We start from the raw sequence: 22,526 nt of genomic DNA, 5'->3' as shown, positions 1-22,526 counted from the left end.
CAAGTGTCAGTGTGCCATTATTCTGTAACCCCCAAGTGTCAGTGTGCCATTATTCTGTAACCCCAAGTGTCAGTGTGTCATTATTCTGTAACCCCCAAGTGTCAGTGTGTCATTATTCGGTAACCCCAAGTGTCAGTGTGTCATTATTCTGTAACCCCAAGTGTCAGTGTGTCATTATTCTGTAACCCCAAGTGTCAGTGTATCATTATTCTGTAACCCCCAAGTGTCAGTGTGTCATTGTCCTGTAACCCCAAGTGTCAGTGTGTCATTGTCCTGTAACCCCAAGTGTCAGTGTGTCATTATTCTGTAACCCCAAGTGTCAGTGTGTCATTATTCTGTAACCCCCAAGTGTCAGGGTATCATTATTCTGTAACCCCAAGTGTCAGTGTGCGATTATCCTGTATCTGCAAGTGTCAGTGTGCCATTATTCTGTATCCCCAAGTGTCAGTGTGTCATTATTCTGTAACCCCAAAGTGTCAGTGTGTCATTATTCTGTAACCCCCAAGTGTCAGTGTGTCATTATTCTGTAACCCCGTGTCAGTGTGTCATTATTCTGTAACCCCCAAGTGTCAGTGTGTCATTATTCTGTAACCCCCAAGTGTCAGTGTGTCATTATCTATAACCCCCAAGTGTCAGTGTATCATTATTCTGTAACCCCCAAGTTGTGTCATTCTGTAACCCCCAAGTGTCAGTGTGTCATTGTACTGTAACCCCAAGTGTCAGTGTGTCATTGTACTGTAACCCCAAGTGTCAGTGTGTCATTGTACTGTAACCCCAAGTGTCAGTGTGTCATTATTCTGTAACCCCCAAGTGTCAGTGTGTCATTATCTATAACCCCAAGTGTCAGTGTGTCATTATCTATAACCCCCAAGTATCAGTGTGTCATTGTACTGTAACCCCAAGTGTCAGTGTATCATTATTCTGTAACCCCAAGTGTCAGTGTGTCATTATCTATAACCCCAAGTGTCAGTGTGTCATTATCTATAACCCCAAGTGTCAGTGTATCATTATTCTGTAACCCCAAGTGTCAGTGTGTCATTATCTATAACCCCAAGTGTCAGTGTGTCATTATTCTGTAACCCCCAAGTGTCAGTGTGTCATTGTACTGTAACCCCAAGTGTCAGTGTGTCATTATCTATAACCCCCAAGTGTCAGTGTATCATTATTCTGTAACCCCCAAGTGTCAGTGTGTCATTCTGTATCCCCAAGTGTCAGTGTGTCATTGTACTGTAACCCCAAGTGTCAGTGTGTCATTGTACTGTAACCCCGTGTCAGTGTGTCATTATCTATAACCCCCAAGTGTCAGTGTATCATTATTCTGTAACCCCCAAGTGTCAGTGTGTCATTCTGTAACCCCCAAGTGTCAGTGTGCCATTGTTCTGTAACCCCAAGTGTCAGTTTGTCATTGCTCTGTAACCCCAAGTGTCAGTGTGTCATTGTACTGTAACCCCAAGTGTCAGTGTGTCATTGTACTGTAACCCCAAGTGTCAGTGTGTCATTGTACTGTAACCCCAAGTGGAAGTGTGTCATTGTTCTGTAATCCCTAGTGTGAAAATTTGTACACAGCGGCGGTGCAAAATGATGCAAATATTGCAGGCACTGAGGTTTGTACTGAGACGCCCACCGTCTGCTTCGTACATCTGTACAAAGTCACAGGTTAGTTTATAATCAGCCTACTGAGTAACCCTAAGGTTACGCACAGGAATGGAGACACCCGTGCCATTTTGTCTGCATATGGGATCACAGACGCAGGTTGTGACACACCCAGAAAGCTGAAGCTGTCACATCATGGAGACATTTCAGTCGCAAAGACATGCCCCCTGTTTCCGCACACCGCCTGTCAATAACTCTGAAAATAAATCCTCATTTAAACTTCGCATACGCAGATTACCGATAATTGCTCAGCTGCGTAATCATCGGAATTGTGTCCATCTCTGAATCTGGGACTATTATCCATACATTGACCACTTAACACAAAGTGCAGCTCTTCTCATTGTAAAGGTTTGGCATTGTGGCATATGGAGCCCAGCAACAGAGAAAGTGACACAGGCTACAATACCTGTATATATATTATTGCTTATCTCCTGAGAGAACTGAGAGGCATTTTATAGCCTCCTAAGCTTTCAGTACATTAAAGTTTTATCAGTCCATGTGGATGCAGTACTGAGGGCTCAGTGCCTCACCCACTAGCATCACATGACTGGAGAGCTCAGTGCCCCACTCACTAGCATCACATGACTTGGGGGCTCAGTGTCCCACTCACTAGCATCACATGACCGGAGGGCTCAGTACCCCACCCACTAGCATCACATGACTGGAGGGCTCAGTGCCTCACCCACTAGCATCACATGACTGGAGGGCTCAGTGCCCCACTCACTAGCATCACATGACTTGGGGGCTCAGTGCCCCACTCACTAGCATCACATGACCGGAGGGCTCAGTACCCCACCCACTAGCATCACATGACTGTGGGGCTCAGTGCCCCACCCACTAGCATCACATTGCTGGAGGGCTCAGTGCCCCACTCACTAGCATCACATGGCTGGAAGGCTTAATGCATACCTCCCAACATGACCCTCTCCAGGAGGGACACAATGCTCTGGTCCTGGACTTCCCTGGTAATTTATTATTGGTGGCGGGACAGAGGTGGGGCTGCAGCACAGTCCAAAATTCAAATAGGGTAGTCACACCAACTGCCAGTGAGTCCCAGCCAGTGATGTTTGGCAGTGTGTGAAATTACAGTTGGTGTGACTCCCCTATTTGAATTTTGAACTGCGCTGCAGCCCCGCCTCTTACCAGGGAAGTCCAGGACCAGAGGATTGTGTCCCTCCTGGAGAGGGTCATGTTGGGAGGTATGCTCAACGCCTCAACCACTAACATTACATGACTTTGACTTGTTTTGACCATGTTGAATGATGGAAGGTAAAACTATCAGTATGCATACCACCAAGGTTCAGATGCCACCACTTATTAGTATTAGGGCCCCTACTAAATACAATGGCCAACCTGATTTTTTTTAGTCCTAGCAGTATAGCACCTTTTGTACACTTAGTAAATTAGGATTTGCAGTATAAATGGTCTGTGTATTGTTATTTTCTTAATTAAGGAAGCTGCTCCTCTTTTGAAAGACTTCCAGAAGGCTCAGTCTGGCCATTTATTATTATAGGAAGGAAGAGATGCAGGACTTGATTCCGTGTTGGCCATGGCTGTGTCTTTTGCCGCTACAAAGCCCTTTCCTGATGTACATACATGCGTTTGTGTGTGCAAGCACTGAGACGCCCGCTCGTTATACATCACCATCATAGAACTGGTGCAGTCTCTCTGTCTGAGTATGGCGTCCTGTGTGAGCGGTTACTCGACCACTTGGGGGAGATGGCCGCGCTCCATTACACGGGGGAGATGGCCGCTCTCCATTACACGGGGGAGATGGCCGCTCTCCATTACACGGGGGAGATGGCCGCTCTCCATTACACGGGGGAGATGGCCGCTCTCCATTACACGGGGGAGATGGCCGCTCTCCATTACACGGGGGAGATGGCTGCGCTCCATTACACGGGGGAGATGGCCGCTCTCCATTACACGGGGGAGATGGCCGCTCTCCATTACACGGGGGAGATGGCCGCTCTCCATTACACGGGGGAGATGGCCGCTCTCCATTACACGGGGGAGATGGCCGCTCTCCATTACACGGGGGAGATGGCCGCTCTCCATTACACGGGGGAGATGGCCGCTCTCCATTACACGGGGGAGATGGCCGCTCTCCATTACACGGGGGGAGATGGATGCTCTCCATTACACGGAGGAGATGGCCGCTCTCCATTATACGGGGGAGGTGGCTGCTCTCCATTACACGGGGGGAGATGGCTGCTCTCCATTACACGGAGGAGATGGCCGCTCTCCATTACACGGAGGAGATGGCCGCTCTCCATTATACGGGGGAGATGGCCGCTCTCCATATCGCAAAGTAAGAAACATTCTTAAAAATTGCTTCAATTCCAACTTTGCATAACGTCTCGCTCAGTAAATCTCATTGTTGGACGGGTTCTCAAAACTTGGACCATCCATACACCTCTCTGCCACAAGTGCCATCGCTGCACCCAAATACTCCCAGCAAAGGGCTTTTTCCGCAAACACTGGTATTGTGCCTTATTGGCGTGCCACAGTCCCAAGCACAAACCGTTTGCAGAATAACAGACACAATCTGAACCTATTGGGTTATTGCTATAGTACCTATCGGTCCCGTAGATGGTGCACACCTCTCCTGCAAGCTGCTTGCTTTTCTGTTCTGTACACTCAGTGTAGGTCATGCTGCAGATCTGCAGGTAGCCCATGCCAGGTTAGTTAGTGTATTATATATGTGAACATACCCAGTGACGTCGGTTGAGGTAAACGGCTGGGGAGGCACTGGCTAGTATTAGAGCCAGAATTACAGATACATATATGAATCCGAGGGTACATGTGGGCATTATACAAAGGTGCAGCAGTATATAGGATCTCATTCAGAGTCGGTCGTTGAGGCCGCTCGGTCGTAAGGGAAAAGAGGCCGGATATGCAAATGAAGCGCTCGAAATTGTGAAACTTACGCATGCACAGTTTAGCGAACATCGATGCGTACGATCGAGCGCCCGCTTACGACCGACTCTGAATGAGGTCCTTAGTGCTGGAAATTTGGTGAGGTTTGATCAGGGATGTGCGAAAAAAGTAGACGCCATACACTTTTTACTCGAGAGTTTTCACTATAAAAATGATTAGAATAATACAAAATAGATATTTATAATATTTTCTTTAATTATTTTTTATCATTTTTATAGTAAAAAAATTTCGAGTATACTTAAGTATGACAGGAAAGGCTCTGCCTCAGCTGATCGCACAATACCACGGTGCTTTCTCCGCAAAGGCTACAAGGCTCTTGTGTTACACTCACATGAGAGCTTTAGTATATGTGTCTGGAAACATGACTTCCCCCGGTGTGCACCGCGTTAGGGTGATGTGTACAATCTGGGCAGGTCCGAGCGCCTGAAGCCTGTAAATAAGAATAATGATTACCATACAGAATTTGCGGGTGAATACATCCCAGCGTTATATGCTTAGGGATTGAAGCCTATAAAATACAATGCTGGCACCTGATTGGCTGAGAGATAATAACACAATAATGACAAGGCTCTGCAGCCAAGGCTTGTAGTACACCCTATGCCAGGAATGTGCTTGTAAACCACAGGACTGCAGCTAAAATGCATTTTAACAGGAGAACTTTGATCTACTTTGTGTGTTCCTTGTACAATACATAGGGTCCATAATAGCCAACTTAAAGGGGAACTCCACATTCAGAGACTTGTACAGCCCAGGTGTTCCTTTCCATCAGATACAGATAAGCTCATGTCTGTGCGTTGAACAGAAATGGAATCTGTACAGCTTGTCTGTTGTTCTGTACATCCAAACGTGACAATTGTATTTATCTATTCACATGGCTACAAGCATATCGGCTAAGGGTGGGTGCATACCTGTACCTCCGGCAATCGTGCCGATGTTCAGGGCGATTTGCCATCACCTTGGACATTGCATGATTGCCGGTACACACCTAAAAGATTTAATGTACAACGGAATGATCACTGCACCGTCCTTCATTAAAATGTACAGCCTCACATGCGATTTTGTGTCATTGGCTGTGCAGCACGGCCCACCAGATGATATTGCATGCGACCGTGGGAACGCGCAAATTTGATGTTGCAATTTGGCTTTGTCGGACAAAATCAGGCCGATATCATGCAGGTGTGTACCCGGCCTAAGTTTGGCAAATAAATGAAAGCACTTAAGGGCCTACAGGTATGTATACAGCTGTTTTTTACATAAAATTAAGCAGAAACTGCAGTTTCGCAATAATTTTTGGAGCACAATGCAGGAGATTTCACAGAAATCTCTGGCAAAGTGCAAATAAGCACTGCAGATCGTAGTCCCCATTGTTACTATGGAATCGGTATGTAATACCGCTGACCACACGGCCGGCAGTTCGATTCTCGGCAACGTCAGGCCGACAGTGGAACAGATCCGGCAGCGGCAGCCTGACAGCGCTGGAAATCCCGCTTGTCCCCAGGTAAGTATGAACTAACCTAACCCACCCCCCTAACCCTCCCTTAGGGGTGCCTAACCCTAACCTCCCCCCCAAGTGCCTAACCTTAATCCCCCCTCTAAGTGCCTATCCCTAACCCCCCTTTCCCCGCTGCCTAAACCTAAGTCCCCCGGGGGGGTGGCTAACCCTAACCTCCCCCGCAAGTGCCTAACCCTAATCCTCCCTCTAAGTGCCTAAACCGAACCCCCCCCCGTCCCCGCTGCCTAAACCTAAGTCCCGCGGGGGTGCCTAACCCTAACCCTCCCTTCCCCTAGCCTAACCCTAACCTCCCCCACAAGTGCCTAACCCTAATCCCCCCTCTAAGTGCCTAAACCTAACCCTCCCTTCCCCTAGCCTAACCCTAACCCTCCCTTGCCCTAGCCTAACCCTAACCTCCCGGGGGGGTGCCTAACCCTAAGTCCCCCCCAGGAACCCTAAACCTAACCCTCTCCCCCTCTCCCCCCCCCCCCCCGCGGCTGTCCGCTCGCGGCGCCCGCCATCAATCGGGGTGCCGGTCTCCCGGCGTCGGTGAAATGAGCGGCGTCTACATCTAGACACCCGGCATTTCACCCTCGCCAGGTTATGACAGTCGGGAAGCCGGCTGTCAGTATGTCAGCCGGCTTCCCGATTGCATCCCGTTACTATTAATGGGGAGTACAATCTGAGCCCTATGTACTAAACTCCAGAAAGCAAAGCTTTTGGGAGCTTACCCCAGGTAGTTTACACCATCTTCAGATAATAAAACTGCTCTAAGCCTTTGGGGGCTCCGTGTGCAGGAGTGAGATCTCTCTGGAAGCTGACACTGTGCGCATGCACCATGTCATCTTCCACTGGAGAAGTCTTGCACTTCTGTGGAAGACTTCTACAATATGCCAGTTACCGCGGCAGTTCCGTGATTATTAGTACATAGACCCCTTAGTTATACTCTATAACATGGAAACAGTCCAGCACACTAGCCCTGACAGTATAACTCGCTGGCTTAAATGTATACTTTCAGCATCGAGCTGGTCCACTTATTGGATGAGGGACACAGGATTTTCAGTTCCTTTCAGTATGTCTGCCAAGTGCCAACAATCCTGATTTTCACTGGACTATCCTGAGTTTCGACTGTGTAAAAGGTCAGCGTTTCGCGTAAAACAGAAATATTTTTAGTAAGGTTGGGTATGACCAGGAGCTTCTGAGAGAGAGGTGCAGAGTTTCACTGGTCCACCAAGTTCAAGCCCACATGTGAGGCAACAACACCCAACACTCTAATAACATACGTGACACGTGTGCATGCCACTCGAGTGATGAGATTTGTTTCTAGGGTTGTAATGTATGTAACTTTCTGAAGGGTACATTTAGGCAGAGGGCCCCTTTAATCATTGCTTTGTATAAAATCAAAACTGCATCTTGGAGCACAGAGACCGAGACTTATAGAAATGAAACCGGGTTTCACTTCTTGTAATGTCCAGATGCCGCCCACCGCTGGGTGTACTCATGGAACATCTCAGCTTTGTGGCTACAGGTGGGGGCAGCCGTGCGTGATACAGACATTATCTCTTATATTGTCACAAATTCCACCACCTCATCACTGTACTCTTTACACATCTCACTCTATTATAAGGACATTAATCACCAATCTACATTTTATCCTTAAACTTTCTATCATCAGATGATAGATGTGACCCATAAACTAAAACTAGACTTAACTATAATAAACACACAAGACCAAGTTATGCAGTTGAAAAAATAAGTGGTCAGCTTTATTTAGTTACAATGGTAGGTATGGTGGCAGAAGAAAGAACGGCAAATAACCAGCGTCCACTTGTCTTAGGCAAAAGGATATCACAACTCACGAGGGCCAACTATCCCAGACAAGGGTAAGTGAGATCTTAAAACTTGCAAGGGCCAACTATCCCTTTCAGAGCAAGTGATGCAGCCCCAACACCCATGCCAATGCACCATTCAGCCTGCTCGGTCGAGAGGCGCCACTGACTCCAATAGGGTGAAATCAGCCTATCAGTGCATTGAAGGGGTGTGCACCGCTATTACTGCCGCAAGATGGACGCTTCAATATTGCCGGTCTTTCCCTGCTATGAAATAAAGCCAACACAATAGGGGAGGGAGGGTGGGAGATCAAATTCAAAGAGGCAGAGTTACAACAGCAGATTCCCCACACCCTCTCACATAACACGCCCCCTAACCTCTCATCCTATCACCACATCCTCACATAACACGCCCCTAACCTCGCATCCTATCACCACACCCTCTCACATTACACGCCCCCTAACCTCTCATCCCATCACCACACCCTCTCACATAACACGCCCCCTAACCTCTCATCCCATCACCACGCCCTCTCACATAACACGCCCCCTAACCTCTCATCCTATCACTGCTGCCGACCCACTGCATACCTCCCAACTTTTTTATGGGACTGTCCCGCTGTCCCGCCCACGGGCCGCAGTGTCCCGCCGTGGGGTGGCAGTTGGGGAAAGCATACACCGCTGCTCTGCATAGCAGAGCAGTGCGTATGCAGAGCGAGAATAGATGCTGTGTGCATGCGCACAGCATCTATTCACAGTACGGGGAGGAAGCCCGGGGGCATCTCGGAGTTGCTGGGCACGCCCCTTAGTGATGTAAACGGGGCGTGTCGCTAGGCCACACCCCTTTATGTGTAGGCCACACACCCCTTTCGGGAGCACACGCACCTCTGACACGCAAATGTCCCGACTGCTTTTGGACAAATGTTGGGAGGTATGCCACTGTCAAACAAGCAACAACATTTTTTTACTTTATTAAACCCTGAATAGAAGTTTATGTGCCCTCAGTTCTAGCCCAAACCTCCATGATATTTATATACGGTTTGCCGTCTATGATTTTTGGCTTTGTCCAGTTTTCTAGCTTGCAGGGAAGGTATGAATACTGTGCCCCTACATGGTAAAAAAAATAATTCTTTAGATTTTTCAGCAGAAGGAAACGTAGCATTCCTAGCTAATTCTAGCAGACAATGGGCCTGATTCAGACCCACTCGCGAGCGGCTGTCTGCTCGCAAGTGGGTCGATGTTATGGACTGAGCATGCGCACGACGGAGGGAGCTCCGTCGTGCGCATGCGCCAGACGCGACGAGCGAAGGAAAGTCCTTCGCTCGTTGTGTCCGATCAAAGGGGGCGTGCTGTCAATGTTGATTGACAGCACGCCCCCTTTGGTGGGCGTGCCGGGGGCGTGCCTCCCTGACGGGGGCGTTCCCACGGGAACGCCTCCCGTCAGAAGCTGGCCCACTGACATCACTAGTGATGTCAGTGGGAGTGATTTTGGCTCTGATAGAGCCAAAATCACTCCGGAGCTTGCGGTTGAAAACCTCAACCGCAGGCTCCGGCTTGCAATTTCGATGGTCGCGATGGTCTCGACCATCGCGGCCATCACAATGCACGCTCGTATAGCCTGTGGGTGGTGACCCACAGCTACACGAGCGTCCAGGAGGACGCTCCATGAAAATGGAGCCCGGCCCTCATTCAGAGCGTGCGCTCTGCTCAGAGCGTACGGCTCTGAATGAGGGCCAATATGCTATCTGCCACTGCTGCAAATATGGGGCCTATGTATTAGTAATCGCAGCACTGCCACGATTATTAGCAGTCTGTATCAGGACATTTTTTATAATGATACAGTTAACTCACAGGGACAGCTGTAGCGATAACCGCTGTCCCTGCGAGTTATATCACAGGCATATCGGCGGAGTCTTTCACATTTTTGTGCACAGCATCAGTTTCCGCCACCGGACAGAGGGCCTGATTCAGAGCCGGACGCTATTTGCGCTCGCTCATTCAGAAAAAGGGGTGGCTATTTAAATTGAGCTTTCGCTCTTTGCGGTCTGTTGACGCCTCTATGTCTGAGCGAGCGAACGAAACATGCGCTCGCTATTTTGTAAAGACGCCACCTGGCCGCTCGCATCCTACGTCATCTCCGCTATTTATTAGATTAATCGAGTACATCGAAAGGCGTCTGAACTGCTCGCAGTGCTTTTGGTAGCATTTTCCTACCGCAATCGTGAATAGTTCAGGCTAAGAAACAACCAAGTGACGTGGTCAATGACGCTGCTTTGTTAATTATGCACACCCTTAAAACGCCCGTTTTGACCGTTTGGCACGCCTGCGTTCGGATCTCCACTCCCCATTTTCAAGCACCTTCCCCTGTTACCACCCACAAACGCCTCATCCTGTCACTCAAATTAGCAGGCACTCGCTATTTTGCGAACACACGATTTCCGACCGCACTGACTGGTTGGCGCATGCGCATTACGAACCATACGCATGCGCAGATGTGCGAACATCGCTCGGAGCGAACGAGCGGCCGCTTACGAGCGGCTCTGAATCAGGCCCAGAGGCCCTGATTCAGAGTCGGACGCTCTGACAGAGCTCTCGCTCTGAATCAGGGCCGTCCTTCTGAATTTTTTGAGCAGCCTCCTGGCCGCTCGTATAGCTGTGGGTGACCACAGCTATAGCGAGCGGCCAGGAAGATGGTCGCGATGGTCAATACTGGGCAGCCACGCCCCCGGCACGCCCACCAAAGGGGGCGTGCTGTCACTCAACATCGACAGCACGCCCCCTTTGTAGCGAGACCCGGAGTGACGGCTTGCCCATCATTATTCGGGTCTCGCGCATGCGCACGATGGAGCCGCCACCGTCGTTCGCATGCGCACTGGCCCAACATCGCCTGCTTGGTAGCGCTCAGCGCTCGCGAGCAGGTCTGAATTAGGCCCAGAGGCTGTGGGAGAGGGATCATAAGATCCCTCTCGTTTGTGAATGCCTCCATAGGTATAAAGCAGTTTACGACATCTGAGGATGACGTAAACTATTGGGTCCAAGCTCTCGAAAAGCTTTGCTTTCCAGAGTTTGGTACATAGTGGTCAGACCACAGACCCCATTGCTAATAAATGTGGACTGCGATCTGCAGCACTAATGAGCCTTTTGCAGGAGATGTCTGCGAAATCTGTAGTTTATCTTGATAAATAGGCCCATATGGGGCTTATTCATAGTCGCAAACAAAGTCGTTATTCGTGCAAATGGTTCATATTTTTCAACTGCGCTTGCATCTAAGTAGCTAGAACTTTGCACAGTGCACACGACCCATGGTGTATAGGCACAGAGGGCAGAGAATCTGCACCTAACATGGGGCTGATGCAAGTTTCCATGGTCCAACCGATGGTGCTCAGAGTCGGATTAAGGGCCTGATTCAGAGCCGCTCGTAAGCGCCCGCTAGTTCGCTCCGAGCGATGTTCGCACAACTGCGCATGCGTATGGGTCGTAATGCGCATGCACCAACCAGTCAGTGTGATCGGAAATCGAGCGCTCACCAAATAGCGAGTGTCTGCTAATTTGAGTGACAGGATGAGGCGTTTGTGGGTGGTAACAGGGGAAGGTGCTTGAAAAAGGGGAGTGGAGATCCGAACGCAGGTGTGCAAAACGGGCGTTTTAAGGGTGTGCATAATTAACAAAGCAGCGTCATCGACCACGTCACTTAGTTGTCTCTTAGCCTGAACTGCTCACATGATTGCGGTAGGAAAATGCTACCACAAGCACTGCGAACAGTTCAGATGCCTTTCGATGTACTCGATTAATCAAATAAATAGCGGAGATGACGTAGGATGCGAGCGGCCAGGGGGCGTCTTTACAAAATAGCGAGCGCATGTTTCGTTCACTCGCTCAGACATAGAGGCGTCAACAAACCGCAAAGAGTGAGCACTCTATTTAAATAGCCGGCCCCTTTTTCTGAACGAGCGAGCGCAAATAGCATCCGGCTCTGAATCAGGCCCTAAGAGCCACATGGGCCTGGGGCTGAAAATTATCAAGAGCATATTGTGAGAAGTGTAGGAGGTGTGGACAGTGCTATGGGTGTGGCCAGTGCTGTGTGGGTGTGCCCAGTGCCATGTGGGTGTGTACAGCCCCTACTCTATCAGCCCCAATGCAATGTCTCCCTGTCAGCCCCAATGCAATGTCTCCCTATCAGCCCCGATGCAATGTACCATTATGGGCCTGGTTCCAAGTCCACTGGATGTTTGGGCACAGTTGCGCACGGCGAGTCTTTGCCTACAGCACATGAGCAGATGCAAATTTATGTCCCATCCTATTCTGAGTCAGACGGAACTTGGCCAGATCGGTGATATAGGGAGTTTCGGGGTGAGAACTGAGCGTAGACAATGCGGACTGCTCTGACTTCTGGGAGTGTCATTACCATGTAACAAAAGCCATGCAGAGTCGTGCTTGCGGGGGGGGGGAGGGGAGTCTGTTTCTGACGGCTCTCTTGCACCTAGGAAGCACTGAGACTAATGGTGACCGGTGGCAGCTGGCGTAAAACCAATAGCGAGCGAGGCTTTCTGATTGCAAATCCACAAACCCTCTTATAAGTCCTATGGATTCTCACTTTAGCATAAGGCCATACCTCCCAACATTTGTAAGTCAGTGGTTGGGACTACTCGGTGCATCGTGAAGGTGCGCCCCTACCAAAAGGGGGAGTGGCCTCATGCCTTCAAGGCCACTCCCTGATGTACGATATTTGACATATGGCCACACCGCCGTTTTCATAATGTTGGTGGCTCGCCCAGCTCTCTGGGAGCAGCTTGAGAGGATAGTGTGGATGAAGCAGCGTAGTGTGTGACAGGGTGTCAGTACATGACTCGTCCAGGGAATGATTGTGCCGTGTCCAATGTAGACACATTGGATATATTCAGATGTTTAGATGGGTGGACTGGACGGACCCGATGATCACACAAAGCAGACGCCTGCAGACAAGGCCTCCCGCCCTGGCTGATTACATATGATTGGATTTGGATTAAGCCGATAACTCCCTCGCATACATTGGCTTGTGTGTGGCTTCAAATTAAACCTTACAAACCAATAACAGTCTGCATCTCACACTGATGAGACCTAATGAGGCAGCAACAATTGCACATAATTGTAAGGACAGCTCCAAGCTACGGCTTCATTTCATGTCATTTGCATAAGATAATGGAAAAGTAAAGTAATATACTCACATACGCCAAAAAAAAGGTAAATGTCACCTGTTTTGCCTAAAGTAGTCAGATAGTTATGCTATGTAGGCTTTTATACATATATATTTGTGTTTTAGTTTTTATTTGTGTTTTTATTTTTATTTCTTGCTCTCTGTGCACACTCCCCAACCAGTTTCCACAGCACCGTCCCAATTATATGTTGCAGAAATAGCGATTTATGGGCGTGACCAAGCCCAGCAGGGAGGCCTGGCATCAGGTGACTATTAGGTCTGTACTAAGCCTTGGAGAGAGATAAAGTACCAACCAATCAGCTCCTAACTGTCACTTTACAGGCTGTGTTTGAAAAATGACAGTTAGGAGCTGATTGGTTGGTACTTTACCTCCATTCACTATTTCTCTCTCGAAGGCTTAGTACTTAGGCCCCTATAGCTGTCTGGTTTAGATCAGCAAAAAGAGACTATTAGATTTTTTCTAGTGCTGGTGCCAGAGCAGAGCAAAGCTGAACCTTGGTGCCCCCAAATCACTTTTATATTAAACTTGTGGTTGTTGCTGACTGGGCTATTTTGTGTGCGGTGGGGGCAAGGGGGGATCATTGGGACTGTTAAGCTGTCACTGATCTGTTAGGCTACACATTCTTCTGCTGTGATTGCCCTAACAATTGGCTGCTATTCTCCTGTATATTGAGTTGTTAAATACTAAAATAGGCTACCGGCCAGATTTTCCACTTTGATCATTGCCCTGGGTTCCACATTTTATAAGAACGGCCCAAGTTGTATCCTACTACAGGGCAGACATCAGACTATCCCCTCCAGTGTTTTGTGTTCTGCAGAAAATTACTAATTAATTACCCCTCTAGAAATTCTGATCAAACATGGATGATGTAGGAAAAGTGATCAATTACTGCCACATTTCTTAGGAATACTCGTATATACAAATACAGGTATTTGGGTACACATATATAACAAGCTCATTTCACACTTATTTAAATAATTGTCATTTTTAATTTTATTTAATAATACAGGTATACAAATGAGGTTAATTTATGGATAAACAGCTGTCAATTATACTTGTGTAAACTCTGATGCCTCCCAGAGGTGAGGAAGGGGAATAAGGGCCTGATTCAGAGCCGGACGCAATTAGCGCTCGCTCGTCCAGAAAATAGGGGTGGCTATTCAAATGAACCGTTCGCTCTTTGCGGTCTGTTCACGCCTCTAGGTCTGAACGAGCGAACAAAACATGCGGTCATTTTTTGGATCAATACGCCCCCTGGCCGCTCGCATCCTACGTCATGTCCGCTATTTATTAGATTAATTGAGTACATCGACCAGCGTATGAACTGCTCGCTATTCTTGTGGTTGGTTTTTGCTACCACAATTTTGCAAGCAGTTCTGGCTAAAAATTAACCCAGTGACGTGGTCAATGACGCTGCTGTTTTAATTATGCACACCCATAAAACGCCCGTTTTGACCTTTAAGCACGCCTGCGATCGGATCTCCACTCCCCATTTTCAAGCACCTTCCCCTGTTACCACCTACATACGCCTCATCCTGTCACTCAAATTATCAGGCATTCGCTATTTTGCGAGCACATGAATTTTGACCGCACTGACTGGTTCGCGCATGCGTATAACGATCCGTACACATGCGCAGTTGGGCAAACATTGCTCGGAGCGAACGAGTGGCCGCTTACGAGCGGCTCTGAATCAGGCCCTAAGTTACTACAGGTGTGAGGGTAATGTGTTACTACAGGTGAGAGGGAGGGCAATGTGTTGCTACAGAGGTGAGGGAGTGGAATGTGTTAGTAAACAGGTGAGGGAGGGTAATGTCTTACTATAACAGTAAGGGAGGGGATGCATTACTATAGAGGTGAAGGATTAATGTGTTACTGGAGTGGTGAGATGGAAATGGAAACAGTAAATATCTAAGGTCTACCATCAGCTAGTAAGAAATAATGCTTCCGCTATTGTACATTTAGTACAGATATTAAACTTGTATTTCTCAGGCCAGTATAAAAGCTCTTGGTCTTTCTACACCTAGATCCCTATCATTTGATACAGTAGGGAGTGCAGTCCCCATTTAGTCAGTACTCAGTCAGTGCCTAAAATGATTGCGTACTTTACAGACACACTGTACTCAGTCCCTTTTATCTTCTCAGCAGTGTAGATAAATCAGGCACCTACATGACATGTGCCCAGAGGGCCCCTTATGTCATATATATATTTACTAGACTACGTCATAGAATTGCAAGATTGTTACAGAGATTTGGTAACAAGCAGCATGTTCCTTATCACTCACTTCATGAGTCTGCTGTGCGCCTGTTATCACAGGATCAGCTCATACCTGGCAGGCTCAGCTGTCAGACTATTCATGTCTATATATATTTTTTTTTTTCACTAATAATTTACTTTCAACAATGTTGAAAAAAGCTGCTCCTCCCAGCCTGGAGGTGCCCAGGCTACATATAGAAGTGTGATAGTGACGGGAGGCTGTTGTGTGGTACATGTGAGCGTGCCAGACCGGCAGAGCGAGAACTGAGGGCTGGCAGACATGGTGGGCCGGTGTGCTGTGTACGCCTTAGCCTGCTGGACGTTATGTATGAACGCCTAGGCAGCGACCCTCACCTCCACCTATATACTGCTTGCAGTTATCAGCTTCGATTCTCCATCCGTACACAGCTGCCTAGTACAACTACACAGGCAGGGTGCTTCAGGGAAGGTTCGGGCGGTGCATGAATTACAAATCCCAGCAGGCTGTTCGAGCCAACTGCTGGAGAGCCACACATTGCTTGGACATAAAACAAACTGGACCAAGGACCTGATTCTGAGATTTATGCAATCACAATGTCTCCAAGGCACAGCCGAGCATAGGGAGGCCCACTCATATCCGCTCGATGACATGCAACAGCATAAACAGCGGTAACATCGCCGCAGATCGGGCAGCTGCGCAGCTTCTGAGTGAAGTCTGACCTGTCTCAAACACAGCGTCTCTCCTGACGCGCTGAGAGCTCTCATGCTGCGAAGGCAACCGCAATGGCTGATTTATACACGCCCATGGAGTTTAAACGGGCAGACATACCTGCATTTGATTAGCCACACCCCCCCCCTGTTACCTCCCCCAAACGCTGACTACATGTCACTCTGTGTGAGCGTAATCGCAAACCAATCACTGTGCGTGTGCAGTACGGCTCTCACGGATGCACACTGGCTACACGTCACTCAATCTGCGTAAAATCTCCGAATCAGGCCCCAAATTCGCAATTAAAAATGAGCTAATTAGAGCCCAGTACACAAACGAATAAACAAATAAAGTTTTATTCTCCATTTTGATCCCACGTAGATCATTTTCAGGCCGGACACACTGCGGTATCGCATGTCTATAATGTAGCAACGTCTGCCGCCAGTATAATGACAAAAAGTAAACGTGTTACTAATCTCACCTTATATTTCTGTATATAATGATGGGAACATTCTGATGCCAGAATACTGGGCCTGATTCAGACCCGGTCGCAAGCGCAGTGCGCTCGCAACCGGGTCGATGGTGGGCCAGTGCGCATGCGCACGATGGAGCCGGCTCCGTCGTGCGCATGCGCGAGACCCGGATAGCGACGGGCAATCCGTCGCCCCGAGTCTCGCAACAAAGGGGGCGAGCTGTCGATGGTGAGTGACAGCTTGCCCCCTTTGGTGGGCGGGCGGGGGAATGGCTGCCCAAACGGAGGCGTTCCCATGTGAACGCATACCGTTTGGGGCCGGCCACACTGACATCACAAGTGATGTCAGTGGAGAGATTCCGGCTCTGTTAGAGTCGAAATCTCTCTGGGGCTTGCATCTCTGGGGCTTGACCATCGCGACCATCTTCCTGGCCGCTCTCTATAGCTGTGGGTGGTCACCCACAGCTATGCGAGCGGCCAGGAGGCCGTTCTAAAAAAAAAATAGCCCGGCCCTGATTCAGAGTGAGCGCTCTGTCAGAGCGTCCGGTTCTGAATCAGGGCCTCTGTTCGGACTGTAGCGTGTGGCCATACAGGGAGGTAGAGAGCCAGGGTTGGACTGGCCCACAGTGGTACAGGGGAAATCTCCGATGGGCCCCACTGACTGAGGGCCCATCCCCTCCTCTAGGTGTCAAGTTCCAGACCTAAAATCATACATTGTTGAGATGGTCAGTTACCTGGTGGAGTAGTACCACTAATCAACATGGGTGCTTGGTCCTTTCTATAAAAACTACAGCAAGATTTGTCCATTGGTTAGCCAAGCGTCTGTGGTGGCTGGCCACACTCCCTCTGGTGGGTTGCCACACCCCTTAAGCATGGGCCTCTACCACTGCATTCACCCCGGTGGGGCTTTCATGCCCCAGTCTGGTACTGTAGAGAGCCATAGGAAATTAATTTGTTTGCCTTCAATGAAGATATTACCAATACTATACATGGCTGTAGATGGATTGCTGTATCCCTTAATGCAGTTTATTTGATCACTCTTCCACGTATTTGCAAAGAATTGGCAAGTGCAGCTAAATATCTCCTCGGGATCAATTCACTGGATAAACATGATAAATATGGGGCGCAAAAATTGAACCCCTAAATGGGGGAGATGTATCAAGGCTTCTATAGGGGGGAGAAGTTGCCCATAGTTACCAAACAGAGTCTACCTATCAATTTATAGAATGTAGTACTTGATAAATTATTGCTTTGAGCTGATTGGTTGCTATGGGCAACTTCTCCATTTGTCCACTTCTCCAGCTTTGTTACATCTCCACATTGGGGTGTATTTTCTAAGGAGTGGAGATGTTGCCCATAGCAACCAATCAGATTCTACTTAACATTTATCTTGCATCTTATAGAAGATAATAGCTAGAATCTAATTGGTTGCTGTGGGCAACATCTGCACTTCTAAAAATCCGCACTTTAGTAAATAATATACCCTATTGTGTCTAAATGTGTCCATCCTACATATCCACCATTGTCAGATAGGACGTTTGTCACCACTTATGCCGCTGTTCCCACCGCACGGCTTCTCTCCTGCGGCCATGCGGGGACAACCAGTAACATTCCCACTTTTTTTGTCCCTACAGAGGAAAAAGCAGTTTGTCCAGGCACAGTTCAACTTCATGTCCGGCAAGTCTGCCGAGCTGTCATTCCAGCGAGGGGACATCATCGAAGTCATGGACAGCTCGGACCCCAACTGGTGGCGCGGGAGGATCGCCGGCAGGATTGGCCTATTCCCAGTGAACTACGTCAGCCAGATCCATTTGTGACCCCAATGCGTCTGGCTATTACTCCTCTGGGTGGTCATACTGACCTTCTCCAACGGGGCAGCCAGAGGGTGGCCGAGACCTGTGCTCTGCAGAGTACGTGGAGGACGTTATATCGGCCCCAGTATATATTCTCTTCATTCTAGTAAGAGACTGAATTTTGGAACCAGATATTCTACTATAGCAGCGGGATATCTTGCCTTATTTTGGCTTGAGAGGGGCAATACTAGCAAATAATGGTTATGTTGTACATTGAGAAATGTCTTAGCCCCCCTCCCACCCCAACAAAAAAAACATGTTGCTCCGAGTAAGGCTCATATTGCCAGGACATAGGGGAAAGCATAGTACATGTGAGAAGTTGGGGTCGTATCACAACAAAAGCGACTTTATGACAAACAGGGCTTACATCCGCGTGGCCAGAATAATTACATTAGACCTGTGGTTTATTAAACTGTATTAACATGTACAGAGGGTGGTATGCTCCTAATATCTACGTCCTTTTGCATAGATTATGCCAGACTCCTCACTGGAATAATTTCAGGAGGAGGGGCTTCATGCAAGTGGGAGTGGCCTGTTCATTTCACACATGACAGAGGGATTGTGCGGGTACAACCTGCAGTTCTTGCTTTTAAGAGGACGGAAGACACAATAAAGTAGATATTTAACAAACCTTCCATCACATCTGGCAAAGAGAAGCCATATTATCAAGGTGGGGGTGGGAGTGGGGGTACTTGGGCAAATCTGAAACCTGAAGTGTTTCTTCAACTATAAATAATACATTACTTTTATGATGGGACTCACCAGAGAGCTGCAGAACTAAAACATCCCATATTCTGATATATATGCCAATTACTAGCTCCCTGACTTGCGCTGTCTGCACAGTGTAAACTTAGTGCCTGATGCGAATACGCATGCAATCTGACGATTGTTTCGCACTGCGCAGGCGTACGCACCACAGTGCGTGTGTGTGTGAATCGGCCACTGCGATGGGGACTGCGATCGCAGCGGCTACGCAGGCCCATCGCAGAGTGATTGACAGGAAGTGTCGTCCGTGGGTGGTGACAGGGGAGTGGTCGGGGGAAACGCAGGCATACCAGTGCGTTCACACTCCGTTGCAGGGGCGTGCATAAATTAGCCAATGTGATGCCATACGCAGTCTGAGGTCTCAAAGCGTGCTTGGTTGTTAGCAATTTCTGAGTAAGGTCAGGGCTTGTGCAAGTGTGGGTGAGGCTGCGATGGTACTCACTGTTACCGATTATTTCACTATGTTAAAATATACGGATGTGAATAAGTGGGTGTCTTTATGGTAGGCTGTTATCGCAATGCGAATGCAATCATTTGCATATCACCGCTGATATTAGCAACTGCGTTGTATGCGTATTGGCAGAATAGCGATCCTTGCTGAATCCGGCCCCTACATTCCTGTCCCCAAATGTGGATACTGCATTTTCCCAGCTTCCCCTACCTGGAGTATTTTGTACCTTACTGCGCACAAGATGCAGCCACATCTCAGTCAGCCCCGGTGTACAAGGGGGCGCCCCCTGGAGTGGTGAGTTCTGTAGGTATGCATTGCTCTCCCAGGGATTGCTAGTTACTTCTTTGCTTGTGAGCCTAGGAATGTGAATATGAATGCATCCCACTGAGAGTGATTAAGGGGTCTATTTACTAAGCAGTGTTAGGAGACAGAGTGAAAAGTGATAAGGTGCCAGCCAATCAGCTCCTAACTGTCATTTTTCAAACACAGCCTGTGAGATGACAGTTGGGAGCTGATTGGCTGGCACTTTATCACTTTCTTATCACTTTTTACTCTGTCTCCTAACACTGCTTAGTAAATAGACCCCTTAATGTTACTGGACCTTTTGTAAGGTGTAGCCTCCATGCAAAACCCCCAAGATAACAATCCATCAATTATCTACAGAAATTATTTCCCCTGTTTTCATTCCTGGCACAATGACATTATAACACCTGCATGATGATATAAACATTGTTTTCTGCACCATAATACCACTCTGCATTAATGGCCCCCAATGCCATCAAAGGCCCCAGAGAGCAGGCTAGACACTTGTTGCCATTGCTGTGATCAATTTGCTATATTGCTGTATTCCCTCAACTTTTTTGTGTGACTTTTGTTTGCTTGTAAATAATTGTGTGGAGCTGGCTGTCTATAATGTGACCAGTAACATTGTAACATCTATATTCTGTGCAGAATCCCAGGTAAAACCAAGGTGTAGGCTTTGTGGCTGATTCTGCGTTGGGTGACAGTGGTAATGCAGATTTACCCCACGGATATACACATGCGCTGTAAAAAGTAAACGCCGACCACGAGTGCAGTCAGATTTTATGCACCAACCTTTCTGTGATGGTTTTGTCATCGATGGCAGAGAGCCAATGGTTCTCCACCATCGATGGACAAGCAGGAACAGATGGTTATTTTTTTTCCTTGACAGGACAGCTTAGCCCCGCCCCTCTGGCGCCTGCTAAGCCCCTCCCCTATTTTTGATTGCTCACCGCTGCTGAGGGCACGGTGGGCCATCGAGGGGTGCAAACCATCGTTGGTTCACCATAGATGGTTTTTGTGCCATCCATGGTACCCATCCATGGTGACCACTGATGGCCATCCCTAGATAATCGCCATATATGGGCGGATACTCACATAAGGTAGCAATGCCCCCAACTGAAAATCAGCCCCTTTGTGCCGGCCTCTTACCACTTCTCTATATTGACCTAAAAATCATGTGCATGGAAGGAAGTGAATATATCTTCATTAATAAATATAATTTATATATTTCACATAAGAAAGTGTGAGTTTCTGTAGTTGTGTGTGATGACTAGTTGTCAGGTAACACTAACTCTTGGAGTCCTGAGCAGGTTCCACTTTCAATGTCCTATTCTTTTAATGCAAACTTGTCTTGTCTTTAAATGCCAGAAATAGATTGCAAGCTTTTTTTGGACAGATGAGTTCTTTTGATAATAAAATGTAGCGTGCACTGGGTACGTTATTTAAGAGAGTACTAAATCAGGTCTCAGTGTCTTTACAAGGTAAGTAACTTATATTTGGGCTGCCAGGGTTGTTTACACTCCCTTAAGCACCCCAATGTCTCAAATAAATAAAGGTTTTTGTTATCTCTTTATATTCTGTGTGTGATATTCTGTGCAGAAAACCTTATGCCTGTGCATATGTGTGTAATGCCACCTGCCGACTACTGCTTATAAGAGTTGAAGTTTAATTTCTAGGTGTTGAAAGTTCGAAATGAAGTACTGAGATAGCTCAAAACGCGTGGAACAGTACATTGGGAGAAAAGATGTCCAGAGTGCTGAGATTCCTCTTGAGCTCCCTCCCGTCCAGCTGGTTGGAGGGCCCTGCCTGTTAGACCCATCCCAGAGGTCTCAGCGCCACTTCAAAGGCTTGGACAGAGCTGTCCTATCAGGGGTGTGTGGGTGGTGGGGCAAAGGGCGGGGCTACACTTCAAGGAAGTCAGGATGTAAATTAGCTCTTTCCTGTAGTGGGGGTGGGCAAGATGATGAGTGGTGGTGGGCCGGATGATTAGTGGGGGCAGTGCTGACAAGAGGGGGAGAGTCAGAGGAGTGGGGGAAGGCCTTAAGCGCCCCAAATCCACTGAAGGCAAAACCTGGCCCTGCTCTGTAGCCATTATTTCCACCAGTTATCTACGTGTACTGGGTCACCTGCCTCATCTCTGTGTGCCAACTGACCCATACACCCTGGGATGAAGGAGAGGGACTGAGATACAGCTGGGCATGTGACCTAAGCATCAAACTGTTCCCAGGTCACACACCTTTAGTGACATCACTGGTTCCTAGTGAAGTGATGGGATGCTTTCCAAAAAAAAATAGCACAGTTCAACACAAAATGGCTGCCACGCTGTTCCTCAGGGAGATCACTGATTCATACTGACTAGATCAGCTGCATGTACTGTGAGAAGTACCTCAGACACCACAAGTCTAAAAAGGTTCATCTGGGACTGCTCCCTCTTGCCTTTGTTTTATCTCCTGATGCATTTGGGTTTTTATTGTCTAATTATAATTATACCGTATGCTTCATATTGAGTGTGGGAAAAAGCCGGAAACATAGTACATGCATTGAAAAAAGCCGGAAACCATAGTAAAGATATTGAAAAAGCTGGAAATCATATTAAATGCATAAAAAAAAAGCTGGAAATCATATTAAATG

At 48.0% G+C, this 22,526-nt stretch overlaps 1 protein-coding gene across 1 annotated transcript in view; it reads left to right on the top strand.

Annotated features, from left to right (window-relative positions):
- Nucleotides 1-19,022, top strand: part of GRAP (GRB2 related adaptor protein) — a 112,616-nt gene extending 93,594 nt beyond the window's left edge. Inside the window, exon 6 of the mRNA XM_088464941.1 lies at nt 18,158-19,022. Within this exon, the coding sequence (XP_088321067.1) occupies nt 18,158-18,340 (183 nt within the window). The 3' untranslated portion in view covers nt 18,341-19,022. The remainder of the gene's footprint in view (nt 1-18,157) is intronic.
- Nucleotides 19,023-22,526: the final 3,504 nt, after the last annotated feature.

This window comes from Taudactylus pleione, unplaced genomic scaffold (genome assembly GCF_031769625.1).
Source record: "Taudactylus pleione unplaced genomic scaffold, aTauple2 ptg000061l, whole genome shotgun sequence".
Classification (NCBI taxonomy): domain Eukaryota; kingdom Metazoa; phylum Chordata; class Amphibia; order Anura; family Myobatrachidae; genus Taudactylus; species Taudactylus pleione.
The sequence above is the reverse complement of the archived record's forward strand: the minus strand, read 5'-3'. Positions and strand labels throughout refer to the sequence as shown.